General features: G+C 35.9%; 1 protein-coding gene and 1 long non-coding RNA gene across 11 annotated transcripts; both read right to left on the reverse strand.

Annotated features, from left to right (window-relative positions):
* Window positions 1–3,995: 3,995 nt before the first annotated feature.
* On the reverse strand, window positions 3,996–5,589 carry LOC113343971 (GRB10-interacting GYF protein 2-like). Its single transcript, XM_026588040.1, has 8 exons — window positions 5,585–5,589; window positions 5,358–5,421; window positions 5,105–5,215; window positions 4,945–4,995; window positions 4,696–4,854; window positions 4,412–4,603; window positions 4,117–4,215; window positions 3,996–4,025 (listed from the first exon to the last, which is right to left on the reverse strand). Exons 1-8 carry the CDS (start codon window positions 5,587–5,589, stop codon window positions 3,996–3,998), a joined length of 711 nt encoding a protein of 236 aa, XP_026443825.1.
* A 1,480-nt stretch (window positions 5,590–7,069) lies between these two features.
* On the reverse strand, window positions 7,070–12,308 carry LOC113344059. 10 transcript variants are annotated; one of them, XR_003357637.1, is made up of 12 exons: window positions 11,932–12,308; window positions 11,178–11,843; window positions 10,398–10,537; window positions 10,083–10,301; window positions 9,802–9,884; window positions 9,162–9,267; window positions 8,943–9,006; window positions 8,683–8,805; window positions 7,927–8,573; window positions 7,744–7,842; window positions 7,501–7,650; window positions 7,070–7,420 (listed from the first exon to the last, which is right to left on the reverse strand). It is a non-coding gene; the product is annotated as an uncharacterized LOC113344059 (long non-coding RNA). The 10 variants fall into 10 exon arrangements; XR_003357635.1 differs by having other exon boundaries at window positions 8,943–9,267; XR_003357634.1 differs by having other exon boundaries at window positions 8,943–9,314.
* Window positions 12,309–24,474: the final 12,166 nt, after the last annotated feature.

Below are 24,474 nucleotides of genomic sequence, written 5' to 3' on the forward strand. Positions count from 1 at the left end.
ATGTTTTGATTCAGCAAGTAATGACATTGATCACTGATAGAGACTGATTGCAGGTGTAGATAGGCACATATTATATATACACAATTTCAGGTATAGATAGATACTGATTATTTGCTTTGCCAAAGAGATAGCATAACTCGAATAAACCTTAATCACGAATCTGTTTGTCTGTCTGTTTGTTTGTTTTAAGATAAAAGGAGGAAGAAGATTCGTGATAAATCAAAACAAATTGGCAGAGAAAATCAATCCTCTTAAGAGATTATATCTGCCTAATGTAATTGTTGTTGTTGTTGAGGTACAGATTTATCAAACCCTAGCTATAAGAATTTTAATTTTAAGTATCGATTAAACTTTTGAGTTTTGAAAATTTGTTGATACTGAAACCGATAAGGTTCAAATTGATGATTGCTAATATTAATTTTCAGGTGGTGTGGGTTTTCTGTACGAAATATGCTCAACATTTTTCTTTATGAATTATACTATCATGTCGTCTCTCAGAAATCTCTTATATGGTCTGATGTAATCATGGCTGTGCCAAATTTTTGTTGCAGGGTTTCATTGGGGTTGATCTTCGAAATATCTGCACTTAATCTTTTATATGGTCTGATGTAATATCTTCATTCAAATGTCTACTCCTAATTGAACTATGTTAGTATTTCTATGTCTAATCTGTAGCGCTCCAAGTGGCATATGTGATTAGGAATGAAAATCCTGACCCTATTTGTTAGAAAGACTGAAATCACACATCTTGATTTTCAGTTAGAAAGACTGAAACCAATACATAGTTGTAAGTAAATCTCTTCTAAACAAGTATGTAACAACCTATTTGTTACCATAGCTTGGATCACAGAGTGGAGTATCTACAGCAGGTAATTTTGGGCAAATTACATGGGTTTCTAATATGCTTATTTAAATGGGAAACGGGAACACTCACAATCCGGCATACTTACAGTTGGGATACGGAGGTCGTTTCCACAGACCTTGGTATCTCCCTTGCTCTTTGGTTGTTATTTGAATTTTCTTCTGTATTTAGATAGCAGGCATATGCTGATGGCTACGTTCTTTTCTCTGTACAAATTCAAAATTTGGGTTCAGGGTTTGCTGTTTTATTTCATTGACCATGCGATAAGCCCTAACTAACAGTATGTTATCTGTTTTAATTTCAGGAGTTTTCCTTTTCTTACGAGCAATCTAAATCAAGGTTATTCAATATTCTTTTTTGGTTGATTTTCGGGGACAAACTCAACAAGGTCTTGTTCAAATTGGAGAAAATATTGTTGGACTAGTCTGTTTAATGGTCATTGATGCTATAGTAGAAACACGCGGGGTAGATACAATGATGAATGTGCAGACTTGCACAACTGCATTGAGTTTTATAATTGAATTTATTTTTATTTTACTGTTGGTTGATACAGAAATATCATGTTGTGGGGTTAATAGTAAGTTACTTTGCGCAATTACGTGACTAAAATTTTTGTTCACTAACTGCAGGTTCCATAATTTATACACTCGGCTTTAGCTAAAAGAGTTCTATGTAACGGATTCACCAAAGAAAGAATGTGTAAAGGAGTTAAACAACTCATTTGTCTAACTTAGGCGGTGGAGGCATCTAAATATTGAGGTGTAAAGGCATTCTCTATTTGAATTTTAGACTGGTGTTGCTTTTTTTTTCTTTTAGTGTATGTTTTGTTATCCGGGCTACAGGTTCGAAAGAAGCAACTAATAAAACGATATGGTAGACCTGTTTGAGAATGATGATGAGCTTAGAGGACTTGATATTTAGGAAATTTAAAGCTAATGTGGAGCATCTAATTGGTGTAGAAGAGGTTAAACTTAGTGAAACAAATATATTATGAAGATTTACTTAAGTTTTGTTTATTGTTCATTTATTTGGTCAGTCGATCAACATCTTCTCATGCAATTTTAGTCTGTGGTCATAGTAGAACGGTTCCAGTACGTAGCTGGTCGTGTCATATTATAGTGTGTTAGTTAGTCGGGTCACAGTAACGTGTTTAATTAGTTTGAAAATAATAGGCGGAAAGTCGAGGCCTACGACCCCACGGTGGAGAAAATTTAAAGGCAGGTATATTGCCCACATATTTAGTTGGTCGTATCATATTATAGTGTGTTAGTTAGTCAGGTCACAGTAGTGTGTTTAATTAATTTTAGCATAGTAGCCAGAAAGAAGAAAATTTTAAATCAGATATAGTGCCCACATATTTAGTTGGTCGTATCATATTATAATGTGTTAGTTAGTCAGATCACAGTATCGTGTTTAATTAGTTGGATCATAATAGACGGAGGCCGGCGTTCAACCTCTTGTTGATTTTTCAAAAGTTGTCATAAACTTATATAACGTGTTTAATTAGTTGGACCATAGTAACCGGACAGGGGGCCAGGGCCGACGGAGAAAATTTAAAGGTAGATGAACGATCCCAATATTTAGTTGGTCGTGTCATATTATAGTGTGCTAATTTGTCGGGTCACAGTAGCGTTTTTAATTAGTTGAACCATAGTAACCGGATAAGGGGCCGGGGCCGTGCAGAATATTTAAAGGCAGATGAACTACCCCAATATTTAGTGTGCTAGTTACGGTCACAATAGCGTGTTTAATTAGTTGGAGCATAGTAACCATATAGGAGGCCGGGGTAGGCCCCGGCGGTGGAGAAAATTTAAAGGTAGATGAGCAGTCCCAATATGTAATCCGCCGTGTCATATTATAGCGTGCTAGTTAATCGGGTCACAGTAGCGTGTTTAATTAGTTGGACCATAGTAGTCTGAAACCCGGGACGGTGGGGAAAATTTAAAAGCAGATATAGTATCCACATATTTAGATAGTCGTATCATATTATAGTGTGTTAGTTAGTCGGGTCACAATAGCATGTTTAATTAGTTGGATCATAGTAGCTGGATAGGTCCGGGGCTGTGGAAAATTTTTGAAGACAGATGTAGTGCCCTGTTTATAATAGTCGGGAGCATATTTAATTGACCAGGTCATAGCAGAACGGTCTTAATATTTATATGGTCGTGTCATATTATAGCGTGTTAGTTAGTCGGGTCACGATAGCGTATCTAATTAATTTGATCATAGTGGCCTGAAAGCCGGGGCCTACGGCCCTTGCGGTGGGTAAAATTTAAAAGCAGATATAGTTCCCACATATTTAGATAGTCGTATCATATTATAGTGTATTAGTTAGTCGGGCCACAGTAGCGTGTTTAATTAGTTGGACTATTTGTAGCCGGGGCCTACAACCCCGACGATGGAGAAACTTTAAAGGAAAATATAGTGCCCACATTTAAATTATTGTGTTAGTTGGTCACGTCAATAATAGTCGGGTCACAGTAGCATGTTTAATTAGTTCGATTTTCTAAAAATTGTTATATGCTTATATAGCTTTAAATATAATATATAATCCAATGAAAAAAAGTCTAATAATCGAATGAAAAAAATTATAAAAAGAAGATTTACTTAAAGAATCAATATCTAAAATTTATGTTAATTAAAGATTTAATACCTTAACAATAATAGAAGTGAACATTTACTGAAAATACTAATAACTTGAAATAGTAAAAATTGTCTCTTAAAGCTATTAAAAATTAAAAAAATTACCATGCCTCAAAAATCTCATGCACCAAATAAAGCATGAATGGTTGACCCTTTATATTTTTGGTGTTCTAAGTTTCAGAATATGTCCACCAATAGAAACGTCATCTTGTTGTCCCACCACAACTTGTTCCTTGATTTATCCACGTCTCAGAAGTATATTATACTTTTCCCCCTCAGTCAAAAAAGCATACTGCAATTTTGATTTTTTTTTTAAAAGAGTGATCAAACATAACAACTGATGTTAACAAAAAAACTATTAAAAACTCACCAATGTTTCTGGTTGCACACGCATGTGTGTTTTGGGAACCAAACCCAATTTTGGAACCGTGACAACATCACTGTTAGCAGCCATTCTCTCCATATCTCCCTTCTTCTCTCTCACAGATGCTCACCGCGCTTTCTGAGCTGCAAATCGTGTCTGAAAGTTCAAAAAGAAAAAATACACAATGAATCAGATAACGTGTGTGCATAACAAATTTTACATTTGAATCAACACATAAGATCCTTACCGCGGATACTTGTTTAGTGCTTTTAACTTTCTGCACTGGTTCCTTTTTGGATGCTCTCTCGTCCTTTCTCCGATCATTATACTTCTTATATTTCCTAGCCTGAATATCAGAAAAATAAATAAATTAAAAGCCAAATTAAAAAACTAAACCCACAGAAACAAAACTATCAATCCATACCTTACTTTCCCCGAGTATGTATTGTTTGCAAGGTTGTTGACTAAAAAGCTGGAAAACCAAGAAATATATTTACTTAAGCATATACGCATATACATAAAATTCTGACACAATAACTAACCAAATAAACTGGAACTACATTTTCAGATTCACTGTTCACCTGAGTTTGTCTTTGCTTTTCGTCAAGTACACGTTGTCTATATTCTTTATCGTCTAGTACAATATCATTGCTTTGAGTTTGTTGACGCATTAACTGTTCTCTACGCTGAGACTTTCCTCCCAAATTAACTTCTCCACCACAAACAGCAAATGTCTGAAATATACAAAAATATAATATAACACAACCATTGCTTATAATTAAACCATTCAACGTTGCTTTTTTCAGTAAATAAATAACTTACGAACCGAGGCATCTAATAGACTATTGATATGCTCACCCTCATGTTGTTTTATTGCTTGCCCAGACCCTGCACTGCGAATATTTAATAATTCTTGACGTTTTCTTTCATGTTTTTTTTCCTCCTCTTTCAAACGACGCCGACGTTGACCCTCCACTCTCCGCATCTGAAAACCGCAGCCAAAATATAATCATACTTTTAAACACAAACCGTACATCCATCTATACACACGTTAATTAAAAGAATGAAACCTCACCTTTATCCTATCTGCTATGAACTGTTCTCTTTCCCGCCTAATATCCTCCGCCTGCAATAAGAGAACCACAGATTAGTTGAATAAACAATCAACAGTAATGTCAATACATAGCAAATCTCCCTTGAATTTCAATGCCCACCATTCTGTATTAAAATGGTACCTGTAGTTGTTGTTCAAACTTCAACATTGCTTCGCGCTCCAACTGCTCCTGTTTTTCCCTGTCACTCTGCCTTTTCTTCTCCCACCTTAACCTCGCAGCCACAGACCTTTCCTGCAATACGCATAAGATGCAAATTAATCAAATTCATTGTTATGACAAATAATGTAAACAATCATATAGACTTTGCCTGTAATATGCATAAGATGTAAATTAACAAAACAAACGATGTAAACAATCATATTTTGGAACATACATTAATGGTTTGTTGTCCATCCTCGCTAGCTTGCGATGATGTTGTCTTCTGACTCTTTGAAGAACTGATACACAAATATACTCATCCAATCAGACAAACCAGCTTGAATAACTACACAATCGAAATCTTAACTCATAAGAAGAATTGGTAGGAAATACCAAATATAAAAATCAAACAATCAAACTATCCTGAATAGAGAAATTCGAGCTACACAATAGAATGCTTACCTCATAAATTAATTTAAGTTAAACCAATATATATTCAAGATGCTTTATGACAATACCTCTGTTCCGAGATGGTGCCATACTTTAATCAAAGGTACAATTGAAAACTGAGCACTTTCCAAGGTGTATATATAGAGGAAGATACGCGGGAAAACTGTTAGGAACAGGAAAGGTATACATACAGAGGATATATAGGGGAACTGTGAGGTTTAGGAAATCTAGTTAAATTAGGAAATCCATAGTTTAAACTGGTTTTTAATTTATTAATTAGGAGATCTTGTTAAAGTAGGAAATCTAGAGTTTAAACTGGTTCCAGATTTGGTTACTCATATAACCAATCCATGCGTGGGAGTTGAACCCACAATAAACATGAGTGAAAGCCATGTGCGCTGTCGTTTGAGCTAAGACATCAAATATGATTTCCTAACGTAAGTTGAATTAGACCTGTTGAAAACACACTTAGACCTGTTTGTTTAAAAGATCACTTTATGCCCACTGCAAAAAACATATATCCTTACCTTTTCCTGTTTGTTTAACCGTATCCAAAAAAGGTAGAGGTATACAATGGTATACACGTACCCTATTTCAGCTAATTTGCTCAACCTCTCGTCGATTTTTCAAATCGAATATGGAGATTTACTTATTAGTGTTTATTATTTAATTGTTTGGTTGGTCGATCAGAATCTTTCCATGCAATTTTACTTTGTCGATAATAGTCGGGAGCATATTTAGTTAGTCGGGTTATAGCAAAACGACCCCAATATTTGGTTAGCCGTGTCATATTATAATGTATTAGTTAGTCGGGTCACAATAGCGTGTTTAATTTCTTGGATCATAGTAGCCCGAAAAGGTGTAGTGCTCAAATATTTAGTTGGTCATATCATATTATGTTAGTAAGTCGGATCACAGTATCGTTTTTAATTAGTTGGACCCTAGTAGCCGGATAGGCCCCGGCAGTGGAAAAAATCTAAAGGCAGGTATAGTGACCATATTAAAATTAGTATATTAGTTGGTCCTATCTATAATAGTCGGGAGCATATTTAGTTGGTCGGGTCATAGCAGAACGGTCCCAGTCACATTTAGTTAGTTGTGCTAGTTAGTCGGGTCACAATAGCGTGTTTAATTAGTTGGACCCTAGTAGCTGGATAGGGTCCGGGGCCTAAGACCCCGACAATGGAGAAAATTTAAAGGCAGATGTAGTGCCCAAATATTTAGTTGGTCGTATCATATTATAGTGTGTTAGTAAGTCGGGTCACAATAGCGTTTTTAATTAGTTGGACCCTAGTAGCCGGATAGGAGGCCGGGGCCTGCGGCCTCGGCAATGTAGAAAATTTAAAGGCAGGTGTAGTGCCCATATTAAAATTCGTGTGATCGTAGCAAAACAGTCCCAATATTTATTTGGTCGTGTCATATTATAGTGCTAACGCTCAACCTCTTGGCGATTTTTGAAAAGTTGTTATATGCTTATATATCTTAAAATATAATATATAATCCAATGAAAAAAATTAAATGGATATTTACTTAAAGAATCCACATCTAAAATTTATGTTAATTAAAGATTTAATACCCTAATGAGAATACTAAGAACTTGAAATAGTAAAAATTATCTCTTAAAGTTATTAAAGATAAAAAATTTACGATGCCTCAAAAAACTCCTGCACCAAATAAAGCATGAATGGTTGACCCCCAATATTTCTAAAGAAATCTCACAATTTTATTATGTTTTGGAATATGTCCACCAATAGAAACGCCATCTTGTTGTCCCACCACAACTTGTTCCTTGATTTGTCCACTTCTTAAAAGTATATTATACTTTTCCTCCTCAGTCAAGAAAGCATACTGCAATTTTGATTTTTAAAAAAAAAAGAGTTATCAAACATAACAATCGATGTAAAAAAAATTAACTATTAAAAACTCACCAATGTTTCTGGCTGCACACGCACGCGTGCCTTGGGAACCAAACCCAATTTTGGAACCGTGACAGCATCACTGCTAGCAGCCATTCTCTCCATATCTCCCTTATTCTCTCTCATAGATGCCCGCCGCGCTTTCTGAGCTGCAGATCATGTCTGAAAGTTCAAAAAGAAAAAAAATACATAATGAATCATATAACGTGGGTACATAACAAATTTTACATTTGAATCAACACATAAGATCCTTACAGCGGATACTTGTTTAGTGCTTTTAACTTTCTGCACTGGTTCCTTTTTGGATGCTCTCTCGGCCTTTCTCCGATCATTATACTTCTTATATTTCCTAGCCTGAATATCAGAAAAATAAACAAATTAAAAGCCAAATTAAAAAACTAAGCCCGCACAAAGAAAAATATCAATATCGATCCATACTTTAGTTTCCCCGAGTATGTATTGTGTGCAAGGTTGTTGACTAAAACGCTGGAAAACGAAGAAATATATTTACTTAAGCATATACGCATATACATAAAACTTTGACACAATAACTAACCACATATACTGGAATTATATTGATTCACTGTTCACCTGAGTTTGTCTTTGCCTCTCCTCTATTACACGTTGTCTATATTATTTATCGTCTAATACAACACCATTGCCTTGTGTTTGCTGACGCATTAATTATTCTCTACTCCCTCCCAAATTAATTTCTACACCAATGTTGCTCTCGACAGTGTAACCATTCTCATAGTCTCTACTGTAAATAAATAACTTACGAACCTGAGCATTTAATGAACTATTGATATGCTCACCCTCCTGTTGTTCTATTGCTTGCCCAGACCCTGCACTGCGAATATTTAATAATTCTTGACGTTTTCTTTCACGTTTTTCTTCCTCCTCGTTCAAACGACGCCGGCGTTGACCCTCCACTCTCCGCATCCGAAAACCGCATCCAAAATATAATCATACTTTTAAACACAAACCATACATCCATCTATACACACACGTTAATTAAAAGAATGAAACCTCATCTTTATCCTATCTGCTATGAACTGTTCTCTTTCCCGCCTAATATCCTCCGCCTGCAATAAGAGAACCACAAATTAGATGAATAAACAATTAACAGTAGTGTCAATACATAGCAAATCTTACTTGAATTTCAATGCCCACAATTCTGTATTAAAAAAGTACCTGTCGTGCAATTTCAAGTTGTTGTTCAAACTTCAACCTTGCTTCGCGCTCCACCTGCTCTTGTTTTTCCCCGTCACTCTGCCTTTTCTTTTCCCACCTTAACCTCGCAGCCACAGACCTTGCCTGCAATACGCATAAGATGCAAATTAATGAAATTCATTGTTATGACAAACAGTGTAAACAATCATACAGACTTTTCCTACAATACGCATAAGATGTAAATTAACAAACGATATAAACAATCATATTTTGGAACATACATTACTGGTTTGTTTCCCATCCTCGCTAGCTTGCGATGATGTTGTCTTCTGCCTCTTTGAAGAACTGATACACAAATATACTCATTCAATTAGACAAACCAGCTTGAATAACTACACAATCGAAAGCTTACCTCATAAGAAGAATTGGTAGGAAATACCAAATATAAGAATCAAACCATCTTGAATACAGAAATTCGAACTACACAATCGAATGCTTACCTCATAATTTAATTTAAGTTGAACAAATATATATATTCACGATGCTTTATGACAATATCTTTGTTCCCAGATGGTGCCAGACTTTAATCACAGGTACAAGTGTAAACTGAGCATTTTCCAAGGTGTATATACAGAGGAAGATATGTGGGAAAACTGTTAGGAATAGGAAATCCAATTCAGCTAAGAAAGGTGTACATATAGAGGATATATAGGGGAACTGTGAGGTTAAGGAAATCTAGATAAATTAGGAAATCCATAGTTTAAACTGGTTTTGAATTTCTTGATTAGGAAATCTTGTTAAATTAGGAAATCTAGTTAAAGTAGGAAATCTAGAGTTTAAACTGGTTCCAAATTTGGTTACTCATATAACCAAGCCATCTGTGGGAGTTGAACCCACAATAAACATGGGTGAAAGCCATGTGCTCTGCCGTTTGAGCTAAGACATCAAATATGATTTCCTAATGTAAGTTGAAAACACACTTAAACCTGTTTGTTTAAAAGATAAAATTGAATAATGGCATAAGCTTTTCTACCTTTACTTGAACATAAACCCAACCCGATGTCACCATGGAGTACTTACAGTGGCTGCAAGCAAAAAGCGGTGTATAAATAAGAAAACAACCATACACTACCAGCTTACCACAATCTTTGGCGTCCAGATTGGAGTCTACTCCTCCAGGAAAATAATGCGCACCTTACTGAATCTTCTTCTTAACACAACACCTGCAGTTCAACATGAGAAAAACAATTTAAGTCATGGTCTACATAAATATGGCTCACCAAAAAAATAATAATTATCTTAAATTAGTATCCTAGCAGAAAGAAGTGGACAGGATTCATGACATAATTAATTCAGTAGACCAACATTTCTCTAGGTGTTGCTAGAGGAGTCTCACATAAATTTATTATATGTGTGTCTACCTTGAAATTTTGGTATTGAGTGCCAGTGTAAAATGAACTGATGATGAAAAGAGCAAATGTAACCCACATGAGCATCCCGCTCCCACCAAGCTTGCAGATAATACAAACATTACCATCACTTCCCTTTTTCGTCATCAACACCACATCTATTCGTTCTACAGCCTTGCAACATTCTTTAGCGAGTCCTCCACAAATTTTAGCATTATGTTTCCCACCATCCTAATGCAAAATAAATAAGAGGCAAAAACGGAATCATATCAAAAATCAGAAATTATTCCTCAATGGCAACAAACTTCTATCCAATATTCCATTTACCTCTTTCAGATTCTTGAAAATCCACTCGACCAAGCAATCTCTTCTTCTCAGCATCATAATTCATGCTTCTAGCACGAATGACGTGATGCGTGCTTTACCATGATACAAATTACTTCTTAGAGCAAAAATCGAGGAGTTTTCTGGCATGAGACGAATTCTGGGTCAGGAGGAAAGACTTCAATTCATACCAACTAAGAAAACTTGTAAACACCAACTAAGAAAGTAAGAAACCCCTGATAAAAATAAATTCCACGTTTGCTGATTTTCTCACTTCCTCTTAATTTTTTTTATAGGGTGGTTTAAAAACATATATTTCTTCCTTAAACAGTTTCTAGAACATCTTTGAGACCAAGCTAAGCACTAACAATTGCCTCATATACGTTTTCTAATGCTTCGGTTGCATATGAAGGCCTTGAAAAAATAAGTGACATGTTAGTTCTGGCTTGGCCCAATCGTCTCATATCAAGTGAACTACCGGAGTAAAATAAGTAACTTTTAGGGTGAATTCAAAGAATTTGAAATGATCAAAGAGTTAAAACCATAGTCCTAGAGTGCTTGAACCACAACAATTTGTGGGACTCTGATCCACTGGCAGTTCCAGTTGATCATCAGCAAACATAGAATTTTTCTCAAATACAAAAAAGAAGTCTATTACATGAATCTTCAATTTTCCCTTGTAAAATTTGAAACTGGTGGTAAGATAAATAATGTACACAGGGATGTCAAGTTACGAAGAAACCTAAACAAATACAGACTTGGGTGGATCAAAGAACCTCTTACCTGTTCGCGACAGCACCTGGAAAGAATGCTCAAATTTAATCTTTGTTAAGATGTGCTCCACATTAATACCATTAAAGATATTCCCAACACAGCTACTGTAGCAGAGTTCGTCTCTTAAAAATTCACATGGATTGCAGCTACCCTAAGTTCTAATTGAGGCCGTTCGATAAGTTCTCATATCCTGTAACCCAAAAAGAAACACTTTTCCTTGCCTTCAAATCTCAAATAACTACCTAAAAGGCTAAAACCCCAGCAAAGAACCAAACCAAGATAAAACCCATACTTCATGAACTATCAAACAGTGAATTTGCCACAAAACTTCGTCATCCTTGTCATTGATGTGGTGTACATCTACATCTTCCGGTGACTGATTATATAAAGCCTGCTAAAGCCCTAGGATTTTTAAGCCTCTGATCAATTGGATATACCAAAACCGAATGAAAAACTCCCAGAAAATTTGATGCTCAGAATCATGTAAAGCATTAGCAGCCACATCACCAGATAGAATTGACTCCTCAAGTTCAATAAAAGTTTGGGTTCACCAATTTAACGGCAGCAACAACAACCCATTTGTTCATTTGTCCTCTCGATCCAACTAATTGTCAAAGATATTTCCCAAATATCTACAGTTTCGAGACATTAATTCCATGTCAACAACCCATTAGCCTGTTTAGATTTATCACCACGAATTGTTAGAGATGGGTCGAAAGGATTTCAAGATTCAGTTCGTTGTAAAATTTTGATTTTTAATTACCTTTGTGGTACAAATTGATTGATTTGATGTATAGAGATTGGTTCAAACAACATTAGTGGCTGCAATTATCCAGACATATTGATTTGAACAGGAGAAGGAGCGACACTGATCTTGCCTGAACCGAGCACCATGAAGAGGAGGAACCCCATAACTCAACATAACAATGAATTTAAAAACCCTGTTGATATGATATAAGAATTTGAAAAATTGGGGTTTGATACAACATATATTTTCTGGAGATTATCTTCTGAGAAAGAAGATTTAGAACTCTTCGAAGCGCTGCATCATAACAGTCGAACCATAATAAACTACAAAGAATCAAAAATCAAAACAAAAGTTACAGAAATCTATGTTGGAGCGAGGCTAAAGAGAGAAAGAGTGAGAATGTTTTCAGTTGTGCTCGAATCCTAAAAGAAGGATAAATATTGTAGTGTTTTTCGGGGGATGAAGAAATCGACGGCCCCGAATTACTCCTGAGGATTTAGAGGAACGGATATATCTCTCGCCCACGATATATCCTGGCCCCAGGATCTCTCGATCCGATGGTGGCTATGTCTCTCGAATAACTTTTTATCCCTCCCTTTCCCTACCCAAATTACTCATTCCTGACCCAGGATCGCCGAATCCGACGAACAGGAATGACCCCATCATAACCACCACTTCTTTTTAATAAAAAGACTAGGTATCACGCCGGCCTGTGGCCGGCACTCAACCTCTTACCGAGTTTTTCAAATCAAATATGGAGATTCACTTAAGTTTTGTTTGTTTTTCATTTATTTGGTCGGTCGATCAGTATCTTTTCATGCAATTTTAGTCAGTGGTCATAGAAGAAAGGTCCTAATATCTAGTTGGTCGTGTCATATTATAATGTGTTAGTTAGTCGGGTCATATTAGCGTCTTTACTTAGTTTGATCATAGTAGCCGGAAAGCCGGGACCTGGAGAACATTTAAAAGCATATATAGTGCCCACATATTGTGTTAGTCGTATCATATTTTAGTGTGTTACTTAGTCGGATCACAGTAGCGTGTTTAATTAGTTTGATCATAGTAGCCGGAAAACCGGGGCCATAGGCCCGTCCGTGGAGAAAATTTAAAAGCAGATATATCGACCATATATTGAGTTAGTCGTATCATATTATAGTGTGTTAGTTAGTCTGGTCACAGTAGCGTGTTTAATTAGTTTGATCATGGTAGTCGGAAAGCCAAGGCCGCGACAAAATTTAAAAGCAGATATAGCACCCACATAATTTAGTTAGTCGTATCATATTAAAGTGTGTTAGTTAGTCTGGTCACAGTAGCGTGTTTAATTAGTTTGATCATAGTAGCCGGAAAGCCGGGACCTACGGCCCCGGCGGTGGACGAAATTTAAAAACAGATATCGCACCCACATATTTAGTTTGTCGTGTTTAACGGTCGCAATATTTAGTTGTTCGTGTCATATTACAGTGTGTTAGTTAGTCGGGTCAAAGTAGCGTGTTTAATTAGTTGGACCATATCAACCTGATAGGGCCGGGGCCTACGGTCCCGACGGTGGAGAAATTTTGAAGGCAAATGTAGTGCCCATATTAAAATTAGTGTTTTAGTTGGTCTATAATAGTCGGGAGCTTATTTAGTTAGTCGGGTCATAGCAGAACGTTCATAATATTTAATTGATCGTGTCATATTATAGTGTGTTAGTTAGTCGGATCATAATAGCATGTTTAATTAGTTGGATCATAATAGCCGGATACGGCCAGGGCCTACTGATAGAATTTTATATAGTGGTAAATAGGTTGTCGTTCACTCGGACTTTGTTGGATTGATTTTAAATTTTAATAAAATAAAAATACTACAAATAAGAAAATATATATACAAATTTTGTCACAGGATGAAGAGGGACCGGAACTCGGGATTCCACTGCTTTTCATGTTCATGGGGTTCATAAATTAATCCTAGACATTTATACCTCAAAACAAAAGAAACAATAACTCTATTCTTTGCCAAAATAGATTTCGTAAAACATCAATTGTAAATTACAAGCATAGTGTATCTAAAGCATCTAAGACTAAGCATACACTATCTAACAAGATAACAATTGATTAATAGAAATCATAAATCATTTAAAATTTGTGCAAAAAGTAAATAAGGAATTTATTAAATTACCCCAAGGATGAAATACAGCTTCCTCCGTCGTCCCAGTGATGGGTTCTAGCTCCACATGGTGAAAACACACCCAAATGAATTTTTCATTGCTCAAAAAGGTGTTCACAATAATGAAATGGGAGAAAAATAATAAAACCGGGTTTGTAACAATTATATTTTTTACAAACCGAACTGTTACAGAGTACGATAAATGATAACTATCACTGTTACTGTAGCTTATAAGACTGCTCTCTGTGTGTCGTTTACACTGTAGAAAATACGACAGTTGTTGGTGGGTCTTATGTTCTTCGTTCCTTCTTCAGAAGCAGCAATGACAGTTTCCTGCAACTCGATTGTTTGCGTCTCTGTATTGTTTTAAACTATCCCAATTGAAATCAGTGATTTAATCTCACTGTAATCCCTCCGAAAATCCAACAGAATAGTACACAGCAAACTGAAATATGTTCCCGCCATTTTGCACTGTTTAAACGATGAAGAAGGGTGCCCCTTATCCAGAGTAGGGGTGCCCTTAGCAGGTGACGTCCTGGGGGTGTGAATAGTAAAAACGGTTGCCCTTATCGAAAGAGGTGCCCCTTAGTAATTGAGTACCCCATATCCAAATGTGAGAGTCCAAATAACACATGTCCTCCAGGTGCTTTAGACAGCTTTTCGAGCCCATTTTTCCAAAAATATTTATTTCCAAAAAATACCTACAAACACACAAAATACCATAATAAGTACGAAATCGAGTACTAACAATATGGAACATTGAGGACAAATTAGACACATAAATACGTCCATCAAATACCCCCAAACTTATTATTTGCTAGTCCTCCTGCAAAATTAATCTAGAAAATAAAACCGAGTTAATCTCGTGAGGGTTTACCAGAGGTGTACCCACAAAACCATGACTTCTAATTGGTCACAAGTATCCAAAGAGCTATGAGGACATACAAATTCTCAACCTATCTCCAAGTAACTAGAATGCCATAGAAATTAAAGGTGCCAGCTCTAAAGCTGATTAAAGAAAAGGGGAGACACATCAGCAACACTGCTAGATAAATAGATATCCGCTACACAGCTAGATAAACATTGTAAGATGCGTCCGCTGATTTACAACTGGATAAGATTAGGAGAGAGATAAAGATGAGAGGGACATCTGCTACACAGCTGGACTAATTACGTGTGATGAGTTGAACCAGTGCTGGAAAGATCTTGTGCCAGATTGAAAGCGAACTAACAAAGCAACCAATATGCATCTCTCTTCGACTCTCTCATAGTACTCAGTAGAAACAACGTCTTCTTCGGCTTCAACTGTTGATGATAAACTCTCGAACCTCGTAGAACCTTGACAATTTAACTTTTCTCCTTAATTTCATGCTTGAAACTTCCTTATAGATTTCTACTTCCCTATGGCCTCCTTATTGAACAAAACGTAACGATGATTTTTTTCATTTTTCAATTTTTTTCTTTCATTTTTTTTCTTTGTTTTTTTCATTTTTTTTTTCAACACAAAAATAACAAGACAAAAATTTAAATGGCCATGAGAGAAGGACTTTAGAACTTGGATCTTCGCAACTTGTGATGTCTTGGTATCATGAACTTCAACAACTTATATCATTTGCTCTTATAACTTTTTGTAACTAAGTCTTCAGCTTTGATTTTTGAATTATTCTTTTCTATTGTTGCTTCCAAACCTTAAACGTCTTCAACTTTCTTCATAGATTTTGATGCCGCCCCGCTTGTTGATGATGATAAGTTTCTACTGGGAGAGAGTCGTATTCCAGTAACTAAGACTACATTGTGAGGTTGCTTTGTCTTTCTGGCATTTCCTTCTGACCTACTTGCCTTTCCATCATGGATGGTTAGGTCCATCACGGTTACCCTCTAAAAGGAACAAGTTCTCTCCTGAATTTCAAAGATCTCAATGTATTTTTCTCTAATGTCTCAATAGAATGTTATCCCTAGCAATTCCAATTTCTATCTTTTAGGCGAGAAACAGTATGTGAACTTAGCTAACCGGATACTATGTGACGCTAGAAGTTTCTCCCTTACCCACAAACTTAAATCTAACATTGTCCTCAATGTTCTAAATATAAAATTAAAAACATGAACAAGGAGAAACTATTACCACTTGAGGGAAAATAAATAAGGAAGAATATTACCGTGTCGCATGAAAATGGGTTACCTCCCAAGAAGTGCTAAGTTTAAAGTCTTCAGCCAGACATTGGAAGAATTAGTCACCTCGTAGAATCATATAGCAGTAGCCGGAAGAATTGTGGGTCATCTGGATCAAAAAGTATTACCCACAAGAAGAGGAAACTTCAACAGACCAAGAAGATATCGAACATACCCTTGCTTAAGACAACTACATCTAGTTGTGGTTCAGGTTCAAGCTCTATAAAAGGGTCTAAATAAAAAGCTTTCATTGGTTGGATTTCCTCAAAGGCATTCTGAAGATCAGGCTGAAGAGTCTGGAAATACTCGAGTAAGAACTTAGAAGCGCATAACAAAATCCTGAATAACTGGGGATCCTCTAAGTCAATCAGATTTGACTCATACAGCTGACCACAATGAAAGAGGTGGTCTTCCTTAAGAAAATGTGTCGACCCTATTCTCCTAAAGTAATTAGGTTCAGTCTCAAAACTTAAAAACCGACACATCTGAAAATCATAAGTTCCCACAATTGGTTGAAAAATATTTGGTGGGAAAACAAAGTCGATCTTGGTATCATAGCATGGGCTAACCACATCAACCATAGGATGGGTTTCTAGCAACTGAACTTCTTCCTGGACATTATTAGGTTCGGGAGAGCTAGCATGAAGGTAATCCGGCACAATGGTTAAGGCACATATATCAAGTCCCAAATGAGGGACCTTTCTAAGAGTTAAAGCATATGGAGAATGATAATCACCCCCAAACTTAGAGTTTTCAGTGTCTCTAGAAAGACTAGTCACAACTTCCCTAATTTCAAGGTCATTAGATTTCTGAAAATGGTCAATTGATTTTTCTAAGTCTGGTTCATCCTCACTCATCTCTACGAGTTCATTTTCTTTGTTTAAGACTAATGTTTCTAAATCGCTAGACTCTAAAACAATATTCTCAAAAGAAACTCGTTTCTCTAAACCATTATTAGCATCGTAATCAAAAGGAAATACTACATCGTCTAAAACGGGGGTATCTCTAGTCAAATCCTCGTCCTTTTGAACAGGTGAATAATTATTAAAATTATTTGAATTTGAACTATAAATAATATTATCGTTATAAAGCTCAATTGGAGTAACAAATTCCTGATCACTATGCCTATATGTGTCTGATTCTTCATCAACACTATCCTCATCATAATCATCATTATAATAACATGAAAATGGTTGAACCTTATCTGAACAAGTAGTGTTACCAATTATAACCTCGTCATCTTGATTATGTGAATATTTATCTTCATGTTCAAGGGTACTACCGGAAACACTATATTGGAAATTAAGATTATTTCGAGCAGTTCTTTTCTGGGCCTGTAACAAAATTTTCTTCCTGATTTTATCTAGGAAAGAAGGTTCACATGTTGTATTACTTTCGTCCATGACTAAGTTATTTATTTCTGCTAACTTACGTGTCGACTCAGCTAACTTACATGTTGACTCTAGTAAAGAGGAATTATCAGAATTTTGCTCGTATGACCGGTGGGTATGTGGATAGTAATTGGGATCACAATGGTATGGACCATAACCTTCAAAAGTTTCGCGTTCCCAATCACTATTCACACTATGGTCATAAAAAGGATAGTGTCCAAGCTGCTCAGTCGGGTACTCATTGTATTGACTATTATAATACCAGTTCGACATCCTAACTGCAAGGGAATTCTAAACAAACACAAAGAAGGCTGACTCGACCACAACAAGCCTATTTTATCTAGCAAACAAAAAGCATGAATGCTCCACTTAGATTGTTTCTAGACAAGCTTCTAATCCTTCGAAAGGGAATTCGTTACAATTTAAGCAAACCCCTCTGGAATCAATCTGAGTCAAAGTAAGTTGAATAGAGGCGAGGGAAGCTCGATGGAGCTTTGATACCCAAGGCCTCACTGGTATTACAAGGCGGCGCAGTCACGCATTCAACTCACAGAAACCATCGTGAACTTCGAAGTATGCTTAAAAGAGTAACCAATATTTTTCGAATGACTTTCCTATTAAGCTCGTTACCCTATCGGTCTCGTTCTAGTCAAAAATTTTAGGCTTAGGTTCGCGTTTGGTTTCGTTTTCCTAAGGCGGGCAAGAAGAGAACGGTGATGAAATCCGAACCCTTATCTTATATGTCCAGGCCTTGTCCTTTACTAGGAAATTAAAACAGCCGTATTCGATTCCTCAACATATATGCATACAAAATCAGCCAGTAAACCCGCTGACAGCGGATTCGCGGGTGTTTAGAATTCTTACCTCCCGTTCCAGACGGGGGATGATCGTTGAAGTCGACTCGGGCCACAACTCCTATGTCATGTACGAACCCGAGGGACCGAGGCGATATCGTAATCGCCGTCCTTCCATGTGCAGTTTATATTTGAAACTACCCTTCCGTAGGGTTTAAAAAAATTAATGTCAAATGTCCAAAAATAAAGTCCAAAAAGAAAAAAAAGAAAAAAAAGTCCAAAAATAAAAACCTTAATTACAGTTTCTAAAAAAAAATAAAAAATTATTTACAAAATCTTCTTCACTCCTTTTGGATTTTTCTTTTCTTTCCTTTTTGGGCTTTGCCTTTCTTTTCAGCACTTTCTCCCTTTTTCTTTAGCTTAGCTCCAAATCTGAAAGCAAACAAAAATACCAAAACGCGTAAAAAAGAACAAATAAAATAAAACCTAAAAACAAATCTATAAACAAATCCGCGTCGGCGGCGCCAAAAATTGATAGAATTTTATATAGTGGTAAATAGGTTGTCGTTCACTCGGACTTTGTTGGATTGATTTTAAGTTTTAATAAAATAAAAATACTACAAATAAGAAAATATATATACAAATTTTGTCACAGGATGAAGAGAGACCGGGACTCGGGATTCCACTGCTTTTCATGTTCATGGGGTTCATAAATTAATCCTAGACATTTATAGCTCAAAACAAAAGAAACAATAACTCTATTCTTTGCCAAAATAGATTTCGTAAAACATCAATTGTAAATTACAAGCATAGTGTATCTAAAGCATCTAAGACTAAGCATACACTATCTAACAAGATAACAATTGATTAATAGAAATCATAAATCATTTAAAATTTGTGCAAAAGTAATAACGAATTTATTAAATTACCCCAAGGATGAAATACAGCTTCCTCCGTCGTCCCAGTGATAGGTTCTAGCTCCACATGGTGAAAACACACTCAAATGAATTTTTCATTGCTCAAAGAGGTGTTCACAACAATGAAATGGGAGAAAAATAATAAAACCGGGTTTATAACAATTATATTTGTTACAAACCGAACTGTTACAAAGTACGATAAATGATAACTATCACTGTTACTGTAGCTTATAAGACTGCTCTATGTGTGTCGTTTACACTGTAGCAAATACGACAGTTGTTGGTGGGTCTTATATTCTTCGTTCCTTCTTCAGCAGCAGCAATGGCAGTTTCCTGCAACTCGATTGTTTGCGTCTCTGTAGTGTTCTAAACTATCCCAATTGAAATCAGTGATTTAATCTCACTGTAATCCCTCCGAAAATCCAACAGAACAGTACACAACAAACTGAAATATGTTCCCGCCATTTTGCACTGTTTAAACGATGAAGAAGGGTGCCCCTTATCCAGAGTAGGGGTGCCCTTAGTAGGTGACGCCCTGGGGTGTGAATAGTAAAGACGGTGGCCCTTATCGAAAGAGGTGCCCCTTAGTAATTGAGTACCCCATATCCAAATGTGAGAGTCCAAATAACACATGTCCTCCAGGTGCTTTAGACAGCTTTTCGAGCCCATTTTTCCAAAAATATTTATTTTCAAAAAATACCTACAAACACACAAAATACCATAATAAGTACGAAATCGAGTACTAACAATAGGGAACATTGAGGACAAATTAGACACATAAATTCGTCCATCACCTACGACCCAATCCGTAGAGAAAATTTAAAGAAAAATATAGTGCCCAAATATTTAGTTGGTCGTATCATCACTGTACCTTATAACACAATCATAAAGCACATTATGGATGAGTTTCATGTATCCAACAAAATGTACTACGTCCGTTTTGTTATTATGTTTGGCAACCATCCACTGAATAGAATTGTACTAATTGTGATTGGTAAAATAACTGGCACATTCTCCCCGAATTTAATACTTGGCATATGCATCACTTTTAAATCCCCCTTATTCATCGAAATTGAAGTAAACATGTTCTGTTTAAGCAAATCTAATAATAGCCAATTAAAATGTGTTACAAATTGGTGGTCCAATTTATTGTCGCAAAATGGTGTTCCAACAATTAAATGATACATATGAATGATACATATGTTTCCTTTTGTCCACCTCGTGAAGAATGACATAGATGAACATGCCCACTGTAAAAATTGCATCGGTACTATACTTTGGTTTTTGATTTACATCCAAATATGCACTTCAATTCAACTGTACTAAGAACAAGAATAAACACAATCTAAAACACACTATAGTATTTACAATAAGCAAGTCATCGCTACTCCTGTCCATCTAAAACACACTGTAGCGAAGCATGTTGTGTATGAGGGTGCTTAATATGAACTGATTCGGCTGGCAAAGTTGTGTTTATTTGGCGATTTTTTCCATTGTACTCTGGATCTTGATGTACACTGGTAGAAGTGGATTTCAGCAGATAGCCTTTGTATGGGAGATTGATATTCCTTCTGCTGTCATTAGTCCTGGAATACGAACTGCATGCACTTCTAAGCTATGAATGTGAGTCTGTACTTATCTATTGGATTTTACTGCTTCAAACTAAACCGAAACCACTGAGCTGACTAACCATACAAAAGATGCCACAATGTTTAAGAGAGTTTATGAGCTTGTAATATAATCAAATAAATTAACAAATATGGAATGATAGTAATACCTGGAGCTGAGTTTGAGGTGTAAGTGTAATTGTTAGTGAAGGTACCAAAGGCCCTAAGCTGGTGATCGTTCATGCGTTATTTTGAACACTTTTGCTCCTCTTTCAACTGGTGGTCTTGTTGTTCTCTTTATGGCTCAATTTCTTACTTTGAATCGATTTCCCAACAAAGAATTTTGAATGCTCATTCATCAATCACCTTGAATGCTATTAATGAAAGTATAACTTTATTTTTGCTGAATATCTATTAACTCAAAAAACTCAATTAATGGCCATCAGTTCAATTCTAACAGAGAGGTAGTCAATTGAGATTTATATAGACTTTCATAGATTTTATATTACAGTGACTCCCGGAAATTCTCTAAAAATATAGAGATTTCTAGTGATTCTCTGAGAGTATATTAGAGAGTCTTTGTGACTTGTAAAGACAAAAATTTGATATCCGTAAAGAGTCTCTGTGATTTGTAGAGACAATAAAATGGACAATATCTAATCAAAAATTTAAAACATCTAACAGTTACTTTATTATGCACATTATAATCTAAATAAAAGTACCATGAATACCTGGTAAAATACGTGTTCATTGTCAAAATAATTTTACTTTATTATGTTCATTACAACCTAAATAATCTCGTTGTTGCCTTATTATGCCTATGTTCTCATTTTTTTTATTTCACTCGTCCCACATTCATTTTATTTCTATGCAATCTCGCCACTGGTTTACTCTGCTAATGGCTCGTTACTTGGTCATCAGCTCAAACAAAAACATTGGTCCTACTCACAAAAACAAATATTCCCCAAGTTTCCAAGTCTCCAGAAATATCACCTCTTGAGGAGAGATTTTTACCATGCATATTTTCCTAAAAAGTCTCTCCAAATCTCTAAAAACAATAAATCAATGACTGTCAATTCTCATTCGAATAACAGGGATGTTGTAGTGACTCTTATAAAATCCTAATCCAATAACATGGAGTTTCAGAGAATTTAAATGACTTAAAAAAGTCTCTAACCAATAACAAGAGCCATTAGGAGACTCATCAAAAGTCTCAATGGACTAACAGTGGATTTGAGAACTCTCTGAAAGTCATTTGAAATCTCATTTGACTAACCCCCTGTAATTAATGAATATTGGTACACCTCTTGCGAAAGGTGATCGGGATAGGATAGACATGATTGTCGCCTATGCTAAGCAGCTAAAGTACAATAAAGGAAGTTACTAAATGGGACAATTTTCTTTGGTAAAAAACTGATATCGAGTTCGTTTCTGCAGGGAACATATCATCTAAATTATCTCCCGTGACAGAATTTGGAAAGAAAAGAATTTTTAGGGTGGTGTGAGACTTATTGAACAGAACATGGTATGTAACTTATCAGGTTGTGAATGCTTAAATGTGTTATAATTTGGTTTGCAACTGTCACAATTACTCTATTGAACGTCTTAATGTCACAACTATTTGTCTTTAGTTGCTAACTAGGGTATGACCAGCACCGTAACGACCCGGGTTTTGGTTTGTCGTGAAAAATGGAGATCTCTGATTTGCCATTCTTGTACTGGTAGCTTCCAAAATTCCAACTGATATGTGTTACTCGGTAGTATGTGGTATTTGTTTTCCTTATGAATTTATAATGCCATTGTCATAAGGCGTCGGATTTTGATAGTACAAAATGATTTTAGTAAAAATTGGTTGTTAACCTAAATGCGGTAAAGGGTTGTCCGGCTTAGATGAAAGGGCTGTCGGGCTTAGATGAATGTCATCAATTTAGATTGAATCCCTCACTTGGAGCGAATCAAGTTGCAAACAAATCACATGCTCGATTATTTTTTAAATGTATCCAATCAAGTATTTTTTAGTGTATTTCATGGGTCATTTATACATCGAGCAGTATCATCCAACATTACACTTGCGTGGAAACAAAAATTAGAATTTTCCAATCCCTGTTTTCTTTCATTGTATACATCCAGTTCTCTTATTACAAGTTAGGAGGGGCCAATTACTAAATATGAAGGTGTTCAAGAAAGTGTTATCTACACCTGCGGGTGCACCTCCACGTCATGTTTTTAACTAATTTTCTTTTAATTATAAAGATTGAAATTTTCACTGTTGGAGATGGTTTTTTAGATATGAGGTCATATATTTACTCTATGTGTAAATAATTGGACTAAATAAAAAATCCACGTAGGATTTTTTGCACCTTCTCTTAGAGATGCTCTAAGCACGTAAATACGCATTAACTTACTTATGTACACACTGCACAGTAATTTATATTTTCTTTTCAAACACAACTTTATTAAAAATGAAAATAAATGAACACAAAATCCCGAAAATATCAAGAAAACCAATAATCAACATCTAAAAACTAAAAATAAGGACAACATGTTCCATCGTAAGGGATGTCAAGAACACTGCACAGTAATTTGATACATAACCTGAGTTAAGAATCCACACTCAGGAAAAAATGTATACTTGGTGTTTGCATTGACAACACTGAAGGGATCATTAAGTAAATTAATATCCACATCTTGATTAAGTCACCTTTTGTCACCACTCATACAATCACATGCCTGTGAGTGGGAAGATGGCCACCATTGTTGAACTGCATCCAGCTTGACAACATCAGTTCATAATAGACAGTACAAAAGTAAAACGAAGACAACAGAGAAAAGGGGCATCCCTCAATGTTTCAACTCTAAATCATGTCAGAAAAATGATACATAAACCTTTAATATACAATTATTTTAATATGCTATGGATTACCTTAAGTTACCCAATAACTATTATATTTTCACTCCAAATTAGAATTAATGCACAATGGTAATCGAGATTCGAGGGAAATGAGATATAGCATTCAGACCCGTAAAGCATATACCTCTAAGGAAGGAAGCTTATTACGCCTGCCTATAATGCTACAGAAACCACCTTGGGGTTTAGGGAAGAAGACGTCCACAGATAGACATATACTACACTGCCATTATTAAACGTCAAAAAATCTAGGAAATACTTGGTGCCAAGCCTCCTAAAGTAGCTTCAAGAATGGGCTAGCATCTACAAACAATATTAGGAAGAAACAGAAACAAATGAAAAATCCATTGCAAAGGCTTCACGACAATGACACCCCTAGAAACACAATACCCAGTTACAGAAACACAATAACTTGCATACAATGTGGAATAAATAATTATTTTGAGACAGATTTGATGACAACGATTGATCAGTAGAAAAATACATACGTCTCCCCAGCTTTTATTCCACTGGTCGGCCAAGAGCTGCAAAAAGAAAAACAATGAGAAAAATTCATCGGTTTCCATGTTGGTAGGCAGGGCAAAGCTTTCAAGTTTTAAGTCGGTAGAAGCAATAACCAATTGCAAG

The sequence above is a fragment of the Papaver somniferum genome, unplaced genomic scaffold, assembly GCF_003573695.1.
Source record: "Papaver somniferum cultivar HN1 unplaced genomic scaffold, ASM357369v1 unplaced-scaffold_70, whole genome shotgun sequence".
In the NCBI taxonomy this organism is placed as follows: domain Eukaryota; kingdom Viridiplantae; phylum Streptophyta; class Magnoliopsida; order Ranunculales; family Papaveraceae; genus Papaver; species Papaver somniferum.

Bases quoted from the DNA above. Each gene is read 5' to 3' on its own strand.
- LOC113343971 (XM_026588040.1), bottom strand. The intron at 5,216-5,357 runs GTATGTTCCAAA...TGCGTATTGCAG, and splicing joins ATGGACAACAAACCATTAAT to GAAAGGTCTGTGGCTGCGAG. The intron at 4,855-4,944 runs GTGAGGTTTCAT...TGCGGTTTTCAG, and splicing joins TCATAGCAGATAGGATAAAG to ATGCGGAGAGTGGAGGGTCA.